The following is a 21,813-nucleotide window of genomic DNA, read 5'->3' as shown; positions in this document are numbered from 1 at the left end:
TGTGGGAAGACACATGCCAACCCATACAAAGATCAGCAAGGAGCCAAGCAACAAGGACCTTCCCCCAGGGCCGACGGAGAAAGTCTTCCCCTAGAGCTGGTAACCTGAATTTGGACTTCCAGCTTCCTAAACTGTGAGAAGATAAATTTCTGTTTCTTAAAGCCATCCACTTGTGGTATTTCTGTTACAGCAGCACTAGATAAATAAGACATCTGCTAACCAAAATGTTGGGGGTTCAAATTCACCTAGAGGTAAAAAAAAAAAAAAAAAAAGAACCTCAGAGGAAAGGCCTGATGATCTACTTCCAAAAAACCAGCCATTGAAAATTCTGTGGAGCACAGTCCTACTCTGACACATGTGGGGTTGCCATGATTTGGAAATTATTTGAAGGCAACTGGTGGTAGTGGATATTATTTTATACCTGTTTCCTTCTCCCAGAATCAATTGTGACATCTTTTTAGCAATTATAACCTCAAGACCCAAGAGTGGTAAAATTTAACAATTTAAGCAAAAATGTCTAATATTGGGATTAGTTGGAATTATAGTTTATTTCATTAATCTAATATATGTTGAACAAGTATTAAAAATAAAATCAAACTTCAAATTAGAAAATAAATAGAACAGGCTAATTGGATTTATTACCATAACTGTCTAATCTATAAAATCCTAGAATTCTAAAGGACCTCATACTCATTCTTTCATATCACATTTTATCAGGTCCTTCACTTCTCCTGGGCACTGGTATCCAGTGTCGACCTGTGTGGGCTGACTTCTGGAGTCTGCACTAACAAATTCCTTTTTGTAACTGAATTATGGCAAGCTGTGTTGGTCAGGTCCCAGTATGCTAAATGTGATAAAAACCTAATCAAGGGCACTGTGACAATGAAATCTGGATTGTGAAACCAATTTAGTGAAAATAGAAGCTTGGCTAGTAGGTAACCTCATACCCAGTAAAACCAGCAGGAGGCATACATATCACCTGGCTCATGGGAGACTTTGGTATACTGGCCTTGACCAGGCTTCTATCTAAAGATAGTCTAACTATTCTAATGAAGTGCTGTTGTTGTGCGCCATTGAGTTGATTCCAACTCATTGCGACCCACGGAACAGAGTAGAACTGCTCCATAGGGTTTTCTTGGCTATAATATTTATGGAAGTAGATTGCCAGGTCTTCCTCACTCAGAGTCCTGGCTGTGTTCAAACCACCAACTTTTCCGTTAGCAGCAGAGTGCTTAACCGTTGTGCCACTAGGACCCCTTGTTGTTGTTGTTGTTAGGTGCTATTGAGTTGGTTCTGACTCATAGCAACCCTGTGTACAACAGAACGAAACACACTGCCCAGCCCCGTGCCATTCTCACAATTGTTATGTTTTGACCGCATCTTTGCAGCCACTGTGTCAATCTGTCGCATAGAGGGTCTTCTTTTTCCCCTGACCTTCTACTTTACCAAGCATGATGTCCTTCTCCAGGGACTGGTCCCTTCTGATAACATGACCAAAGCACATGAGACGAAGCCTCTCCATCCTTGCTTCTCAGAAGCATTCTGGCTGTCTTTCTTCCAAGACAGATTTGTTTGTTCTTCTTGCCATCCGTGGTATATTCAATATTCTTTCACAAAACCATAATTCAAATGCACCAATTTTTCTTCCCCCACACATCTGTCAGTTTGGCATACTGTGGTGGCTTGCTTGTTGCTGTGATGCTAGAAGCTATGCCACCAGTATTTCGAATATCAACAGGGTCACCCTTGGTGACTTATTCAATCTGTATTCTGAGCAAATAATCCTAGGAGCTGGACTCGGCACCAGGATTGAAGGAAGACTCAATAACAACCTGCAATACGCAGATAAGACAGCCTTGTTTGCCGAAAGTGAAGAGGACTTGAAGCACTTACTGATGAAGATCAAAGACTACAGCCTTCAGTATGGATTATCCTTTAACCTAAAGAGAACAAAAGTCCTCACAACTGGGCCAGTAAGAAACATCATGACAAGTGGATAAACAGAGAAAATATTGAAGTAGTCAAGGACTTCATTTTACCTGATTCCCTAATCAATGCCAATGGAAGCAGCAGTCAAGGAATCAAACGATGTATCGGAGTGGGCAAATCGGCTGCAAAGAATTCTTTAAAGTGTTGAAGAGCAAAGATGTCACATTGGGGACTAAGATGTGCTTGACCCAAGCCATGGTATTTTCAATCACCTCATATGCATGTGAAAGCTGAACAATGAATACAGAAGACCAAAGAAGAATTGATGCCTTTGAATTATGATGTTGGTGAAGAATATCGAATATGCCATGGACTGCCAGAAGAATGAACAAATCTGTAGCGGAAGAAGTACAGCCAGAATGCTCCTTAGAAGTGAGGATGGCGAGACTTAGTCTCATGTAATTTGGACATGTCAGGAGGGACCAATCCGTGGAGAAGGACATTGTGTTTGGTAAAAAGCGAAAAAGAGGAAGACCCTTGACAAGATGGATTGTCACAGTGGCTGCAACAATGGGCACAATCAAAAATGGTTGTGAGGATGGCATAAGACTGGGCAGTGTCTTGTCTGGTTGTATACAAGGTGGCTATGAATTGGAATCAACTGTATGGTACCTAACAACAACAATGACAATTCTTCTTTAGTCTTCCTTATTCATTGGCCAGGTTTTGCTTGCATATGAGGTGACTGAAAATATCATGGCTTGGGTCAGGCACGTGGAACCCTGGAGGCACAGTGGTTAAGAGCTCAGCTGCTAACTGAAAGATCAGCAGTTTGAATCCACCACTGCTCCCTGGAAACCCTATGGGGAAGTTTTACGCTGACAGGGTCACTATGAGTTGGAATTGACTCAAAGCAATGGGTTTGGTTTTTGTTTTGTTTTTTTGGGTGAGGTGCACCTTAGTCCTAAAAAAGACATCTTTGCTTTTTAACACTTAAAAGAGGTCTTTTGCAGCAGATTTGCCCAATGCAACATGTCGTTTGATTTCTTGACCGCTGCTTATGTGGGCGTTGATTGTGGATCCAAGTAAAATGAAATCCTCGACAACTTCATTATTTTCTCTGCTTATCATGATGTTGCTTATAGATCCAGTTGGGAGGATTTTTATTTTCTTTATGTTGAGGTGTGATCCATACTGAAGACTATAGTCCTTGATCTTCATCAGTGTTTCAGATCCTCTTTGCTTTCAGTAAGCAAGGTTTGTGTCATCTAGGTATTAATTAAAAGGGTTTCATGGTTAAGTAAGTTTATGACAATTTGAGGTAAATGTGTTTCTTTGCTGTAGGACTTCTCAAACCAAAACCGAAATGAAACCCATTGCTGTCATATCAGTTCCTACTCTTGGCAACCCCATGTGTTATAGAGTAGAACTGCTCCGTAGAGTTTTCTTGGCTGGTATCTTTATGGAAGCAGATTGCCAGGTCTTCTACAGTGCTGCTGTGTGGGTTCGAACTGCAAACCTTTAGGTTAGTAGCTTATGGCAAACAGCTTGTGCCACCAGTGACCTGTACTTCTCAGAGCCTTTAGTAGTTTAATGGGCATTGTGAATTTTCCAAAGGGGCACTAGATTGTGCAGCATTTCCTAAACCCATATGACCACAAACTTCTTTTTGTGGGGAGCATCCCTAGGGATTGCTGTTCTGTGGAACAGTCTGGGAACTGGAAAGGCTAGCTAAGGCTGTAGCTAAGACAATGGCTGGCTGCAATCTCTGGAGTTTACTAGACCCAGAGGCACCTTGGAAGAAAGGCCTGGTGATCTGCTGCCTAAAGGTGAGAGCCACAGAAAACCTTAGATGCCATTCTGCTCTGTAATACATGGGGTCGCCGTGACTCAGAATCAACTTGATAGCAACTGGTTAGTTAGATTCTGACTCGATTTCCAGTCTAAATCACTGACAGCTGGCCAAGAATGTGGCTCAAGCAGCATTTTTTTTTTGTAATTGTGATATAACGTGAAACAGTAAAGGTCGAAAATGTATTACCGGATGCACTTTTATACATGTACGTACTCATGTAACCACTACCCAGATCCAGCACTCTAGAAGGCTCCTTCTTGCCCCTTTCCAGCCAAAACAGCAGTGCTTGCACATGTACACACACACACACACACACACACACACACACACACACACACGGAGGTAACCACTATTTCAGCGTCTAGCACCAGAGACCGGATGTTTCAGGCTGCTTCTGTGAAGGCAGAAACTGGCTGATGCCCCTGCAAGATGGAACCCAGGAAGAAACCAAGAACGTAGAGGCCAGAGAAGGCAGAATTCCTTTGAGAAAAAAGACCCCGTGTGAATCTGAGCCTTTCATCTCAACAAGAACCCGTTTCTTCCCCATAAGGTGCCAAATTCTAGTATTTGGATGAGTGTGGATAACATCTGAATGAGTATACACAATGTGTTATAATTAATAACTGTTTCCATCTGTCAGTCACAATATTTCTTCTCAGTGCTTGATCTGGGAATAATTTCTTCATGCATACCCAGTGATTTGGAAATGTTTAGTAATATGCTTATCAAAAACTGTGTGATACATGGTCTAAAGGATACAGGATATAAGGAACCAGTGGCAACGGGACTAGATGGAAATAAAAAAGGGTACATTGCACAGGAACAGGAAATTGATAAAATTAGTGAGGAGAAGCCTAAATGAAACCATCTTTTTTCTTTTCTCTCCTGACATTGATTTTTGGTTACATGTACTATTTGAAAACTGAAACTGATTACAAACAGTATGTACGTTGTGATACCAATTTTGTTTAATGAAATTAAAAAAAAAATTGTGTGTGTGTGTATAAAAGAAAAATCCCAAAGGACTATATATAAATATGTTGCTATTCACTATAGCTGAGTGGGAGAGTTAAGTAATTTTTATATTCTCCATTTTTTACTTTCTAAACTTTCTAGAACTAATATATGTAACAAATGCAGGGTTAAAATTTTATTTTACAAAAAGTAAAGCAAATGGAATGCAGTCACATAGAATCGATCTCAAATCTTGCAAGGAATCTATTTTCGGTTTGCATTTACTCTTCTCACTTTTTCATTTTTCTCTACAGGCTAGACTTAACAACAACAAAAAAGCTCTAAATAGATTGAAGTCAATTCAATCAAATACGATGCTTCTTAAACTTTCTCTCCCTCTAGTTCTGGGTCCAATAATCAAAGGCAAGGAAAGAACAAGGTGTACAGCTCTTTGTGTGTGTGCGTGCACACGTGTGTGTGTGTGTGTGTGTGGTGGGTGGGGAGCGGGGTAGGGAAATAGGATGGGAAAGATATGGGAGTCTACTGAGGAAGGGATCAAGGTATACACGTTGACGTTAAAGTGAAGAAACTTGAATGAATGATTCCTGTTTTCCAAGAAGACCCTGTCTATTCATAGATACCCACAACAAGGTAGCCTAAGAATTATGTCCCAACACCCTCAAATAAACAGACTCATAGTAAATAAAATCAAAAGGCGACTTATAATAACAGTCAGGCCTCCTGGATTTCACTGTGGTGGCCCCTGGGACAAACAGCACATAGCGATGGCTGATTCCAGTTCTCCCAGGAGAAGGTGGGGGAAGCAGACTTAACAAGTGGAGTTGGCCCTTCTTTCCCACACTATGAAATTATTCCTTTGTAGTGCAATGGATCACTTTTGTGTGGTCTTTCTCTTGTAACTCCCACCCAAGTGATGGGTGAGACTGTGCAAATAGGGTAATTGTGGCACACCAAGGGGGTGGTCAGTTTTGCCACCCTGCTGGGCTTGGGATGAGCCATCCCAGAAGTGAGAGAGAGAGGATCCCATCACCACCAAGGCAGGAGAGACCAGCAGGAGATGGCACAGTGGGCTTCCTGGCCCCTAGATCTAGAGCTGTGCGCCTTTGGTCTGAGGCTTGCTGGCTGGACTGCGGTGCCTTGGGGGCACTTATCTGCAGAGCTAAAAGAGCTTTGTAACGCTTGCCAGAGTGTTTGTGGCACAGCTGGGAAGAGGCTGTCCTGATGCAAGAACTGTATCCTGAGTGCTCCTGAGCTTGAATTGTAAGCTGTTATTTCTTTAATAAGCCCCAGACTCATGAGCATTGTCTGCGAGTTCTGCGTGGCCATCGCAGTGAATTAGCAAACCCAGCACAGAGGTAGAGAGTGCCGTGGGAGGGACATTGGCGTCAGCACTGGTAAAGACGTTGGAGAGAGGAGGCATGTCTGACCCTGCCTTGTAAGAATCAGCCTTCGGCTGTTGATCTCGAGTCTCCTTCCTCCCGGTGAAGTTAGAAGAGGTCAGGCCCCACCCCCATGCGGTTCTGACACCTTCATTGTACAATTCTGCTTGGGCAAAAATCTCAGTCTTACATAGACTGCATTATTAAAATAATCAACCATCACCGAGAAGAATATAAAAAATATTTCAAAGTTCTATTTTTGCTTAAAACTTTTCATGACCGTTGGGATATTTCCCACCTCTGTGGTTTATTGGAAACTTGTTTTCCCACTGATAGTGCATGCTGCAGGCAGATTGAGACCTGTTTGACAATTTGAAATGGAAAAAATTGCCGTGTGCCCCAAATTAGTTTTTACAATTTATTATATGAGTGATCCAACCAAATGTGGAAATTATAGAACAATATCATTAATATCACACACAAGCAAAATTGTGCTGAAGATCATTCAGAAATGGCTGCAGCAGTATAAAGACAGGGAACTGCCAGAAATTCAGGCTGGTTTCAGAAGAGGGCGTGGAACCAGGGATATCATTGCTGATGTCAGATGGATCCTGGCTGAAAGCAGAGAATACCAGAAGGATGTTTACCTGTGTTTTATTAACTATGCAAAGGCATTTGACTGTGGATCATAACAAACTATGGATAACACTGCAAAGAATGGGAATTCCAGAACACTTAATTGTGCTCAGGAGGAACCTTTACATAGAACAAGAGGCAGGTGTTCAGACAGAACGAGGGAATACTGATTGGTTGAAAGTCAGGAAAGGTGTGCGTCAGGGTTGCATTCTTTCACCATACCTATTCACTCCATATGCTGAGCAAATAATATGAGAAGATAGACTATATGAAGAAGAACGAGGCATCAGGTTTGGAGGAAGACTCATTAACAACCTGCATTATGCAGATGACACAACCTTGCTTGCTGAAAGTGAAGAGGACTTGAAGCACTTACTAATGAAGATCAAAGACCACAGCCTTCAGTATGGATTGCACCTCAACATAAAGAAAACAAAAATCCTCCCAACTGGACCAATAAACATCATCATGATAAATGGAGAAAAAATTGAAATTGTCAAGGATTTCATTTTACTTGGATCCACAATCAACAGCCATGGAAGCAGCAGTCGAGAAATCAAAAGATGCATTGCATTGGGTAAATCTGCAGCAAAGGACCTCTTCAAAGTGCTGAAGAGCAAAGATGTCACCTTGAAAACTAAGGTGTGCCTGACCCAAGCTATGGTATTTTCAATCGCATCATATGCATGTGAAAGGTGGACCATGAATAAGGAAGACCGCAGAAGAGTTGAGGCCTTTGACTTGTGGTGTTGGCGAAGAATATTGAATATGCCATGGAATGCCAAAAGAACAAACAAATCTGTCTTAGAAGTACAGCCAGAATGCTCCTTAGAAGCAAGGATGGCAAGACTGCGTCTTACATACTTTGGACATGATGTCAGGAGGGTTCAGTCCCTGGAGAAGGACATCATGCTTGGCAGAGTATAGGGTCAGTGGAAAAGAGGAAGACCCTCAACGAGGACTGACACAGTGGCTGCAACAATGAGCTCAAGCATAACAACGATTGTAAGGATGGCGCAGGATCGGGCAGTGTTTCGTTTTGTTGTGCATAGGGTCACTATGAGTCAGAACCGACTCGATGGCACCTAACAACAACAACATATGAGTTGGTGCTGAATCAATGGTCTTGGGAAGAAAATATGTATTTTGATAAAAAGCTTTTTGGGACACATGTCCCACTGGACTTTGGGGTGGGGCATAGAATTAGTGGGACATGTATGTCCCTCTGGGCTCTGAGGGTAGGATTGGTGAGATGAGGCAAGAAAAAGTTCGTAGTACCTACCAAAAGTTTAAACACACTCAGTGACTCAGTAGGCGTTCTATTAATGAAAACACATGTTATCAACAAAAAATTCAAAGCAGAAAATAATTGGGTCTTGAAAGGGTTTTTAAGTAACTTCCTGAATCTTAAGAGAGTCTCCTATATATAATAGTAATTGATGATGATGATAGAAGCAAATACATATATATATATGCTTTCTAAGCCCTTTACATGCAATAATTCATTTAATTCTCACAACAACCCTATGAGGAAGGTACTATTATTACCACCTTTTTATAGAAGAGGAAACTAATACACAGAAAGTTTGCCCAAGATCATAGGAAGTGATAGAACTGGAGTTTAAACTCAGCAATGTGACTGCAAACTTTGGACTGTCTAGTCTACTTAATTCTTCATTTTTAACTTTGTATCTGTATCTGTGGTTTTCTGCCTGTCTCAGCCCAATGTCCTCCTCTCCCTCTCTGTCTGGTCCCACACCTGCTGACTACTGCCCTTCTCCTTAGCTCAGTCCAAACACATCCGCAACAACCTGTGCATTGCTGACTTTCATATTCAAAGGAGCTGCCAACCATAATCTAATAAATGTGCCCTGCAAAGAAAGACCAATGAATAACAGTCTCTGTTTTTTTAAATGTACGACTATCTAGTGTTCCCAGGCTGAAGACCACAGGCATGTATATAAGGAAAGAGATATATGGCCTGCTGTTACTAAAAAAATCGCTGTTACTAGCATGATTTAAATACTCTGAAGATTCTGAAACTAAGTTTAAGAACCATACTTGAAATAATTATCAATTAAGTATTAATATGCAAAAATCCTCAGAACCCTAGAAACTGTCCAAGCTAAGAGGAGAGGTTCTAGGAAGCTATCACCCATGGTATATTTCTTAACCGGGCTTCTGAAAAATTCTCTGGTAAAAAGAAATTAACCCTAATAGAGGATTACATTTTCTAGGTGATGGGAAGATAAATAATAGGTAGATGAATTCAAGGATTTAAACAAGTGTAGTCCCTCCTGGAAGGTCATGGTGAGGATGAGGAAAAGGCATAAAATAAAACTGCTGAAAGGATCACTTACTGCATGTATATTGGTGAACAGAGACCAGAGGGTAATTCATTTTAGGATTTAGCTAACAGACCCTTCAATCCCTCCCAATTTACCATAGGGAGTTTATTTGCCTATGTTGTTGACTAAGTCAAGATATATTCATTTCTATTCCCTTTCCTCTGTTACTAAATCTCACTATGTGCTGATACGGTCTCAAAATTTAGGGGTACACAGAAGGAAAGTGCATAAAACCTGGGAACAAGCTACCCCAGGCTGATCAAGGTCAATACACTGCCGCACCTCCACTGGGCACTTAACGGAATGACTGAATTTCTAATCTGCACACGTATTTACACACCCGTTTCTATATTTCCAATATTATGCTGAGAGATACTTGGAGCTAAGAGACACACAACTGTGTTTTCGCCCTACAGGAATTTGGGTAGCCTGATAAATGCAGTTTTAGGGTATTCCCAAGAACTGGATTAATTAAATATATTCCTGCTCTTGGATGTGCCGTTCTTTATAGGGACTGTTGTATATGTGGCTTTGCTCAGGACTCGCTCATTCATCCATTCATTCAATAAATATTTATTGTGCATCTACTCCAGGCTATTGAACAGCACCATTTATTATTTCCCACCATATGCGTCTACTCCTTATTAATACATTTGAATGGTGTAAACTATACTTAATAGCATTTCTTCCTGTCCTCCTGCTTAGAATTAGTTCACCAACCAAGAGCTGTTTAAGGAGGGAACTGTGTAAAAAGGCAGCATAAACAGCTACAAATTTAATTGGATATATTTCCTACTTTCCTTGGAAAGTAGGTAAACCGAGTACATACAGCAAAGTGATTTTTCTTGTCATTTTGAGATACAAACACTAAGTACAATTTTTGAGCAAATAATTACTGGGCAAAAGCTTGTATTGCACAATACAATAAGATTTGATGATAGAGAATCTTAATACATATTATAAAAACTTAAAACATATATTACACATTATAGAAGAACACTACTGGAGTGAGTTTTATAAGGGCAGAAGACTTTTCACGTATTCTGTTCCCTCCCTACTCTCTGGCTGGTATCAGACATTATCTCCTCAAGGCAGAACAGCCTTGTGTGGCCATACATTTCCTAATGGCTTTTCTGTTGTGTATGGCTTCCAGTTGCTTTAGAATGCCACTGTAATTTCCTGAATCTGTCTTATAGGAACTCAATCTCACAGACCTGTAAAATTTAGGTCCTTTGGGATATTCAAAGCACAATACTGAGTTCAGTGCCAAGGTATGGTATAAATTGTGGATTATCAAAAAAAGGAAAGGTATCTTGACAAGAGAAACATCAGTAATCTTGTGTTCCTTTCATTTTATGGGTTTTCGAGGCGCTGAAAGAAGGCAGATTTGGGAGGTAAAATAATATATTCTTATTTGGGGAGGTTATAAAATCTTGTAGAAGTTTCCCTCTTTGAGTCAGGATAGAACAGGGGGTCTGTGATGATACCATGTGGGTAATTGTACAGTAAGGATCAACTTGAATCCAATCTTGAAAATGTCGAGATTCATCATTTGTTGGCAGCCACCCCTGTAGCACTCTTTCTCTCTCTGGCCCTAGCCATCTGCACTAGGTCAGAGCTCACAAGTTAAGAAGGAACCATCCTTCAGATGGCCAAGTAGGCAGACACCAGCTTCAAGTTTAGGGGGTACACATGACACCTCAACCTTCTGACCTGCTCACCATAAATTTGGGGCTGGTTTCCCATTATTCCTTCAAGATGCCAGCTGAAAGCTCAGGAGTTCACAAAACACCCTTAATTTTCTGACCTGCTGGCTCCTAACCCCCTTTGGGTTTGATAATTCTCTGAAATGACTCACAGAATTTATGGAGGGTATACCATACTTATGACTACAGATTTATTATAACCAAAAAGAATACAAATGAAGAAATACCTAGAGAGAGATCTGGGAGGGTTTCCAACGCAGTCTTCCATGTCCCAAGGGTTGTACTACAGTCCTAAGGGACAGATGTTCTCATCAACCAGGAAGCTCTCTGACCTTCGTGTTCCAGGCTTTTATCGGCCAGTCCTACATGATAGACTAAATCATTCCTCCTGAGACTAGTTGATATCAGCCTCCCAGGTAAGTGTTTTCTGGTCTGGCCAGCCCCTACTTGCCAGTGAAAATTCTCAGTTGTGGCCTGGACATCCCAGACCAAGACACCTCAATTACTTTAAGGGTTGTTTCTCTGGCACCAAGGATAAAACTAGTCCTTTACCCCACAGCAATAAACTGTTCTGAGATTATTGAGCAAAATGGTCTCTGTATCCTGTATTATTCCAAGAGCCCCAAATTACTGGAGTTAATTGGAAGAAAGTTTCTGGAACCAGCAACATCATTTGTTTTAAAAAGAAAGGAGTGTGATTTCTTAGATTCTCAATCCTAAATAAAGATGTCATATGTGTAGCAGATCTCTATCAAACAGTGATGTTTCTAGAATTAAATTGATGGATAACTTTCAAAGAGAAGAGCAGGAATAATCTAAAAGATTATGATAACTGGCAATATATTTTTCTTAATAGCTTGTTTCTAATCCTGGTAATAGATCACTGCGTAAAGAGTTAGGAGAGGTAGATTGGAGCCTAAGTCATACCGACTACTTACACAAATCACTTCACCCCTCTGAAACTCATTTATCTACCTAATAATTTACTGTGTGGTGGAAGTATAGATCACTGTCTACCCTACACACAAATGCCCAGAAAAAATGTCTTATGAACTCTTCTTACTAAATAAGCAGGAGCCATGTTTATACATTATTATACCATCCCCCAAACCACAGGCACCTGGATTGAGAGGGCACCTGATTCTAGGAAACTTATTCATGGGCTCCCTCTTTAGTGATCTCTGTTGCCTCCAAAAACTGAACAGGTCAATCATCTTTCTATCAGGAACTTGAAATTGGCAGCGAAGAAAATATGAAGTGTTAAAGTGGGAATAAACCTGTAAGGTAATGAGATAAAATGAGCTGGAAAGGCCCTTGATGTTCTGTGTGAAAAGAGCTACTAGAGAGTACAGTCCAAAACAGTGCAGACAGAAGAGAGAAGCAGAAATGCCTTGACTAAGACATTCTGGTTCAAGCTGGAGGGTTGCCTCCATTCTTTTCGTCTTTGGTTTTCTGTAGTTTGGTATAGTTACATGTAGCATGATATAGTTACATGTGAAGGTGTTTTTTTTTTTTTTTTATTCTTGCTTGGTGTTCTCTGAGCTTGCTGAATCTTTGGTTTGGTACCTGTCAATTGTTCTGGATAATTTTTATTCATTATTACTTCAAATATTTCTTCTGCTTTTTTCTCTCTTTTCCTTCTGGTGTTCTAATTACTTGTATGTTACATTTTTGGAAATTGTTCCACAGTTCTTGCATGTTCTACTATGTTTTTAGTCTTTTTTCTTGCACTTTGGTTTGTGACTTTCTAATGGCCTATTTTCAAGCTCACTGATTTTTTTTCTTGGCCATGTCAAGTCTACGGATAAGCCCGTCAAAGCCAATCTTCATTTCTGTAACAGTGCTTTTGATTTCTATCATTTCCTTTTGGTTCTTTCATAGAGTTTCCATCTCTCTACTTACGTTATCCATCTGTTTTTGCGTGTTTATTTTTTTCTTTAGAGCCCTTAACGTGTTAATCCCCCACGTGTCTGTCAATTGGTTGTACTTTGGGGGCTTGTGTGCTGCTGTGATGCTGGAAGTTATGCCACCATTATTCAGATACCAGCACAGTCACTGTAATGGATTTAATTGTGCCCCCCCAAAATGTCTATCAACTTGGCTAGGTCATGACTCCCTGATATGATTGTGTGATTGTCAACCATTTTTCCTTCTGATGTGATTTCCATTATGTGTTGTAAATCCTATCACTATGATGTAATAAGATGGACTGGTGGCTGTTATACTGATGAGGCTTTCAAGGTTAGACAGTGTCTTGACCCAGTCTCTTTTGAGATATAAAGAGAGAAGCAGGCAGAGAGACACGGGGACCTCATACCACTAAGAAAGAGTGTCAGGAGCAGAGGGTGTCCTTTGGACCTAAGGTTCCTGTGCTGAGATGCTCCCAGACCAAAGGAAGACTGATGACAAGCATCTTCCTCCAGAGCCGACAGAGAAAGCCTTGCCTTGGAGTTGAAGCACTGAATTTGGACTTGTAGCCTTCTAGACTGTGAGAGAATAAATCTCTCCTCATTAAAGTCATGCACTTGTTGTATTTCTGTTATAGCAGCACTAGATCACTAAGATAGTCACCCATGATGGAAAGGTTTCAGCTGAGCTTCCAGACTAAGACAGACTAGGAAGGACCCGGCGGTCTACTTCTGAAAATGATTAACCAGTGAAAACCTTATGAATAGCAGTGGAACATTGTCTGATATAGTCCTGAAAGATGGGTCCCCCAGGTTGGAAGGCACTCAAAATACAACTGGGGAAGAGCTGCCTCCTCAAAGAAGAGTTGACCTTAATGACATGGATGGAGACAAGCTTTTGGGACCTTCATTTGCTGATGTGGCACGACTCAAAATGAGAAGAAACAGCTGCAAACATCCATTAATAGTTGGAACATGGAATGTACGAAGTATGAGTCTAGTAATATTGGGAACCGTCAATAATGGAATGTATAAACATCGATATCCTAGGCATTAATGAGCTGATATTGACTGGTATTGGCCACTTTTGAATCGAACAGTCATATGGTCTACTATGCTGGGAATGACAACTTGAAGAGGAATGGTGTTGCATTCATGGTCAAAAAAAATTTTCAAAATCTTTCCTGAAGTACAATGCTGCCAGTGATAGGAAAATATCCATGTACCTACAAGGAAGACCAGTTAATACAACTCTTATTCAAATTTACACACCAATCACTAAGGCCAAAGATGAAGAAATTGAAGATTTTTATCTGCTTCTACAGTCTGAAATTGATTGAACATTCAATCAGGATACATTGATAACTACTGGTGATTGGAATGTGAAAGCTGGAAGCAAAGAAGAAGGATCAATAGTTGGAAACTACGATCTTGGTGATAGAAACAATGCCAGAGAGTGCATGATAGAATTTAGCAAGACCAATGACTTCTTCATTGCAAATACCTTTTTTTTACCCCCATAAACAGTGACTATACACATGGTCCTCACCAGATGGAACACACAGGAATCAAATTGACTACATCTATGGAAAGAGACGTTGGAAAAGTTCAATATCATCAGTCAGAACAAAGCCAGGGGCTGACTGTGGAACAGACCATCAGTTGCTCACATGCAAGTTCAAGATGAAACTGAAGAAAATTAGAATAAGTCCATGAGAGCCAAAGTACGACCTTGAGTATATCCCACCTGAATTTAGAGACTATCTCAAGAATAGATTTGACTCATTGAATACTAATGACTGAAGACCAGACGAGTTGTGGAATGACATCAAAGACATCATACATGAAGAAAGCAAGAGGTCATTAAAAAGACAGAACAGAAAGAAGGGACCAAAATTGATGTCAGAAGAGACTCGGAAACTTGCTCTTGAATGTCAAGCAGCTAAAGCAAAAGGAAAATATGATGAAGTAAAAGAACCGAACGGAAGATTTCAAAGGGCGACTTGAGAAGTACAAAGAGCTGGAGATAGAAAACCAAAAGGGAAGAACACACTCGGCATTTCTCAAGCTGAAAGAACTGAGGAAAAAATTCAAGACTTGAGTTGCAATAGTGAAGGATTCTATGGGGAAAATATTAAACAATGCAGGAAGCATCAAAAGAAGATGGAAGGAATACACAGAGCCATTTTACCAAAATGAATCGGTCCACATTCAGCCATTTCAAGTGATAGCGTATGATCAGGAGCCAGTGCTACTGAAGGAAGATGTCCAAGCTGCACTGAAGGCATTGGGGAAAAACAAGGCTCCAGGAATTGACGGAATACCAATTGAGATGCTTCAACAAATGGATGCAGTGCTGGAGGTGCTCACTCGTCTATGCCAAGAAATTTGGAAGATAGCTACCTGGCCAACTGACTGGAAGAGATCCATATTCACGCCTATTCCCAAGAAAGGTGATTCAACTGAATGTGGCAATTATCGAACAATATTATTAATATTACACACAAGTAAAATTTTGCTGAAGATCATTGAAAAGTGGCTGTATCAGTATATTGACAGGGAACTGCCAGAAATTCAGGCTGGATTCAGAAGAGGATGTGGAACCAGGGATATCATTGCTGATATCAGATGGATCCTGGCTGAAAGCAGAGAATACCAGAAGGAAGTTTACCCATGTTTTATCGAGTACGCAAAGGCATTCGACTGTGTGGATCATAACAAATTATGGATAACATTGCGATGAATGGGAATTCCCGAACAGTTAATTGTGCTCTTGAGGAACTGTGCATAGATCAAGAGGCAGTTGTTCGAACAGAACAAGGGGATGCTGCCTGGTTTAAAGTCAGGGAAGATGTGGGTCAGGGTTGTATCATTTCACTATACCTATTATATCTGTATGCTGAGCAAATAATCCAAAAAGCTGGACTATATGAAGAAGAACAGGGCATCAGGTTTGGAGGAAGACTCATTAACAACCTGCGTTATGCAGATGACACAGTCTTGCTTGCTGAAAGTGAAGAAGACTTGAAGCACTTACTAATGAAGATCAAAGACCACAGCCTTCAGTATGGATTGCACCTCAACATAAAGAAAACAAAAATTCTGAAAACTGGACCAATAAGCAACATCATGGTAAATGGAGAAAAGACTGAAGTTGTCAAGGGTTTCATTTTACTTGGATCCACAATCAACATGCATGGAAGCAGCAGTCAAAAAATCAAAAGACGCATTGCATCGGGCAAATCTGCTGCAAAGGACATCTTTAAAGTGTTAAAAGCAAAGACATCCCCTTGAAGACTAAGGTGTGCCTGACCCAAGCCATGATAATTTCAATTGCCTCATACACATGCGAAAGCTGGACAATAAATAAAGACGACTGAAGAACTGATGTCTTTGAAATTGTGGTGTTGGCGAAGAATACTGAATATACCATGGACTGCCAAAAGAATGAAGAAGTCTGTCTTGGAAGAAGTGCAACCAGAATGCTCCTTAGGAGCAAGAATGGGGAGATTGGGTCTTACATAATTCAGACATATTGTTAGGGGGGATCAGTCCCCAGAGAAGCACATCACACTTGGTAAAGTACAGGGTCATTGGAAAAGAGGAAGACCCTCAATGAGATGGATTGACACAGTGGCTGCAACAACGGGCTCAAGCATAACAATGATTATGAGCATGGTGCAGGACCAGGCAGTGTTTTTTTCTGTTGTACATAGGGCTGCTATGAGTTGGAACCAACTTGATGGCACCTAACAACAGCAACAACATTATGAAATTCCTGTCTGATAATTCAAACATCTGTGTCATATCTGATGATTGCTTTGTGTATTCAGACTGCACTTTTTCTTGCCTTGTAATTTCTTGTTGAAATCTGGACATGTATTGAGTAGCAGGAAGTGAGGTAAATAGGCCTTTAGTGTGAGAGTGTATGTTATCTTAGCTAGGAGTTGGGCTGTATTTAATGTTTTCTGTAGCCATAAGTGCCAGAGGCTTCAAACTCCTCTAGTGTCCTTGTTTTTATCTCCCCTCTTGACTTGAGTGTCTCTAAGTATCCCTCCTCAGAAAGAGTCTATGTATTGAAGATTTACCAGCAGTTATGCACTGCTATTACACTGGACACCTGTTGGTATGGTGATAAGATGTGGGAGAGAGGGAGCACTCTATAATTGCATAAGTAAATCTAAGTCTTTTAGAAGGCATAAGTCCTTGGCCTGTGACTTTCACAAGAGTTCTCCAGAGGTATAGCTACCTTCTTCCGCCTTGCTCCATACTCCGTTCACTGGCTGCTACATTCCCAATCAACTCCCAATCTATTTACTTGGAGCCCTGACCCCTGTTAACTACTCTCCCAAGTAAAACAAGAAAACTAGAGGGTGTTGAAGTGAGAGGAATGCCCTTCCTTAGGTTAAGGCTTTTGAAAAATCTTTTCTCCTTGAAAGCAGGTCTTATGGAGAAGGCTCTGGGCATATTACACAATAATTACTTCCCCCCTCCCACGAGGGGATCTTTCTCAGATCTTCACCATGAGAATCTGATAGGGCTCCTGCAGGCAAAGTCCGTGAAAGTGTGGATGGTTCCCTACAACTGCACCACCCAGGAGTGACTATCTCACTCACACTAGTCCATACTCAGCCTCTAGTAAATCTTCAAAATAACTGTTTAAGCGCTCCTACCAGTTTATGGCTGCTGTGATGTCTGCTCCAGATAAGCAAATCTTGGCTGTTGACTCTCTGGATGCACCTGTCTCTCCAGATTTCAGGCTAGTGGTTTCCCCTACAATCTCTGTTCTCTATTGGTCCAGGAAAAGTCATTGATTTTCAGTTTGTCCAGCTTTTTCTTGTAAAGACAAGAGTGACAACTTCCAAGTTCTTTCTATGTTGGAGATTAAAGTAGGTGTCCCCATTGCCTCCATTCTTGAAGGCTGGACTTTGACTCCTTACTTTAGATTCTTATGGATCTCTCTGTACACTTAAAATAAATCCATCTTCTCTTGAGTTGGCTTGAGTAGGCCAACCATGCAAAGGAAAGACGTATGAATAAAATTTATTGCCTACCATTAGCTGTATAAAGGGCATCTTCAACTGTATAAAGGGGGTGGTTAGGTCAAAAGAACTCTAAATTCTTCCTTTAACCAAGCTAGACATAAAAGAAATAGTACCTAAAAGATACCATGCTGTGTTTAACCATTCCTCCTCAGTTACTTATCCTTTCCTGTTTTTGGATGCATCCTCACTATAATCAAAGACAATAATTTAACAGAGGAAAAAAGAGGAAAAAATATTTGTAAAATTGGATTAGGGAAAAATATTTCTAACAAATAAGAGTGTTATAACCAGATAAATTTAAATATGACAGTGGAATATATGAGTTTCACTGTGTGTTTCAGTGGTATATTATCAATAATTAGGTAATTAATCATTTTGATGAAGATCACATCTTTTAATACAGCATACCATTTCCTTATTTATATCTCACTTTATTCCAAAATGGATTAAAGTATATGTAGTAGACATTTGTCTGCCTGGCATCCAACTTTCTTCTATGAATAAAAACCCCACTGCCGTCGAGTTGATTCCGACTCATAGCGAATAGCAACCCACTTATTTTGGGGAATTGGTCTTCCTCCAAGTAGCTCCAGTGAAGAGAGTCAACCATAGTACCCTATACCCCGGCCGTGGAGGTGGACTCATGACCTGTCAGGAAGGCCAGTTACAGTGCATCCCCAAGACTTTCAGAATTGGATTTATGGAGATAGAAGTCTTTCCTCTGCTGGTGGTTGTCATATCTTCAGTGATGTGGAGGGAAATCTGGGAAAATGAACACCAGAGAGGGAGATGTGAGACATGGAGAATCCTAGCATCATTTGTGTCCCTGAAGCTTGGCAGCACCCCTACCCTTCTTCCTGTATTATCAGTTGGCCAAAAAATTACCCTTTTTGCCCAAGTTAGTAGGTTTCTGTCATCTTTAGCCAAGAGTCCCGGCTGATGTAGAAGCTGATGTCAAAGTTTTTTTCTAATGTCTAAAATATTATCTTCAAATATAAACTGAGAAGTCTACTGGAAAAAATACCTTGAGGCACCATTCTCCAGAAGATAGCAAGTTATAGAAAAAAGGCCATAAAACACTGAGCAGGATCTTAACACTTGAATTATACACAAATTCCTTATCTATACCACAGAAGCATCTATAAATGAAGTTAATATGTATCACCAAACTGTCTTGTGGAGACATCAAATTCATAAAATGAGGTTGGAGCAACTTGGAAAATAGTATTGTTTGAATCTAATGTGTATAATGGATCACATCTAGGAATGGTGAACTTAGATTAATTTCTTAATATCCCTGATGCTCAATCTCTTCTGTAAAATGGGGGTAATAATACTGGGATGGTTAAAGTTGTGTGTCAGCTTGGCTGGGCCATGATTCTCAGTGGTACGGCAGTTATGAAGTAGTTTGGCAGTTGTGATGATGTGATTACTTCCATGAAGAGTTCTGATAGGATGCAATCACCTCCATGATGGGATCTGCTGTGAGTAGCCAATCAGTTGAAAGAGTGTTTCCTTGGGGGTGTGGCCTTTATCCAATAGAGGTAGACTTCCTGGCAAGGCTCAGGGGCTTTTGCTCACACTGGATCCTGCAGCTGGCTCCCGTTCATCTGATTTCCGGTTCTTGGGACTGAAGCTAGCAGTTTACCTGCAGTCTTGCCTGACGATCTTGGGATTTGTCAGTCTTTACAGACTGTAAGCCAGAACCCTGCTGTCTGACTTGCTAAACTTGGGTTTGCCAGGCCCTGTGGCTACTTGAATCAGCCTCCAGCCTGACCCATGTACTTGGGACTTTCTAGCCTCTACAACCTCATCAACCATTTCCTCAAAATAAATCTCTCTATATATTCATAATTTTTACGGGTTTTACTTTTTTTGAGAACCAAGCCTAAAACAAAGACTTTGTGCAGTTGTTGACAGAATTGGCAATCACATATATATGAAGCTAGGAGATCATGACTCAACCTAAGGTGATGATCGTATTGCCAGAAAAAGGGGACTGCCAACTACCCAGGCATCTATTTGCAGGAGTTGACATTCTGAAAAGTGAACTTGTGCAGGGGAAGCGTTATTCAGAGGTTATGCGCTTAGGTATTGGGGGAAGCTAAGGAGAGCCAAGAAGAATGAGAGGGTGTTATGGTAGTTGGTCTCTATCCCAACTCAATGGGTTAACCCTTTCCTATGGGAAGAGAGGCATGAATCCTATGTTCTGGGAACACAGCACTATTTTTGGCAACTTAAATTTTTACAGTTTGGGAACATCTAAACAGGGCAGCATTCTCCTACAGGAATGGGAGCAGCTGAAGTAGTAGAGGCCCATCAGAGACTGGCAGGAGTAGGCTGCATCTGAAAGTGTGAACTTATTTGTGAATCAGTGAGGAAACCCTGGCACTTCCAAAAAATACTTGGGGAAAGAGCTTTTCAGGGGACGAATTCCTGCATGATGTGGAAACCCGAGTCAGTGATATTTGGGTATAAATGCTAATGTGACTTTACTCCTAAGATGAGAATGTTGATCTTTGAAATATTTGGGTTGCATATGTAACAGGATTTGGCACCTAAATATGAGCCTGATAAATGGCTTTATTGTGATCTTAAGATGACTCTATAGAATTCTATCCACACTTTAAGACTGGCTGGGTGGATGTTATGGAATTTTGAAGATGAGGTCATGTGATTTTCTCCATTTAGTTAAAGCAACACTAATTTAGATTAAGTGTTTAGCCTTCCTAAGAGTACAACAGTTTCTTAATTTACATATTCCCTTACCTCATTGCACAAAAGCAGAGGCGGCTAAGCAAAATCAATTGCCCCAAGGTTACCTCTTACACACCAATTTTGCAGGTAAATACTAATATACTTTTTTTGTTTTGAATTTTAATATTTTATTGTGTTTTTGCCAAAGGTTTACACAGCAAATTAGGTTCTCATTAATAATCTCTGTACACACCGTTCGGTGACAGCGGCCCCATTTCCCACACTGTGTCCACATCCTGACTATTTCCACCTCCCATTGTTCCATTTCCATTCATCTAGCTTGGACATTTGGTCTCATAGCTATTTTTCTTTTTTAACGGAGCGCAGTACTCCTGAATGATACTGTTTATTTTATGAGCCAATCTGTTATTTAGCTGGAAGGGCTGGTTTCAGTTCAAAGTTTAAAGGGTATCTCAGGACAGTAGTTTTGGGGGTTCCTCTAGCCTCTATCCATCCAGTAAGTCCGGCATTTTTTTAAAAATTTGAGTTTTGTTCTACGATTTTCTCCCATTCTACCTGGCACCATCTACTGTGCCCCTGACCTGAAGAGCAGGTGGTGATAGCTGGCCACTCTCAGGTTCTTCTGGTCTGAGGACAGGTGAGGCCACGGTTTGTATAGGCGATTAGTCCTGTAGACTAGTATCCTCTTTGAGTCTTGGGTTTCCTTCTTTCTCTTTTGCTCCACAGGAGTACAGACCAATAATTATATCTTAGATGGCTGCTCACAAATTTTAAAGACCTCAGACACTACTTACCAGACTAGGATGTACAGCGTAAACTTTATGGACTGTTGTGCCAATTGACTGAGTTGTCTCACGAGAGTATGGTTCTAAGTCTTCAATAAACCAATCCCTCGAGGTGTTTGGTTATGTCTGGGAAGTATCAGTGACTGTGCTCCTATATACTTTTATATATATGAATATATGTGCTGCACACACAAACATGTATATGTATATGCCTACAGAAACACCTATACACGCACACATATATACACACATATACCTTCCTATACACATATGTGCATACATATCTACGTATGTAATCACTCACACATTTTTTGGTTGTTACTACTGTTGTTGCAGACTTGTGTATGTTGTACCATTTAGCAGTAATGGCCCTTATTCTTGTTTATTTCTTAGTGTCATCATTAACCTTGGTCAAGTTGTACACACTTCACTCACATTTGGTATTGCCTTTCCCATCACCAAAAATAACAAATGTCTACTGTCTAGAGAGGTTATCCTCTTCCCTCCCCCTCCTAACCCTGGTAACCACC

The 21,813-nt window shown here is 40.6% G+C and overlaps 1 protein-coding gene across 1 annotated transcript in view; it reads right to left on the bottom strand.

Annotated features, from left to right (window-relative positions):
- Nucleotides 1-18,168: 18,168 nt before the first annotated feature.
- Nucleotides 18,169-21,813, bottom strand: part of MMAA (metabolism of cobalamin associated A) — a 37,886-nt gene continuing 34,241 nt past the window's right edge. The window contains exon 8 of the mRNA XM_064267547.1: nt 18,169-18,542. Coding sequence (XP_064123617.1) covers nt 18,432-18,542 — 111 coding nt within the window. The 3' untranslated portion in view covers nt 18,169-18,431. The remainder of the gene's footprint in view (nt 18,543-21,813) is intronic.

The sequence above is a fragment of the Loxodonta africana genome, chromosome 13 (genome assembly GCF_030014295.1).
Source record: "Loxodonta africana isolate mLoxAfr1 chromosome 13, mLoxAfr1.hap2, whole genome shotgun sequence".
Lineage (NCBI taxonomy): Eukaryota > Metazoa > Chordata > Mammalia > Proboscidea > Elephantidae > Loxodonta > Loxodonta africana.
This window is presented reverse-complemented; position numbering and strand designations above follow the sequence as displayed.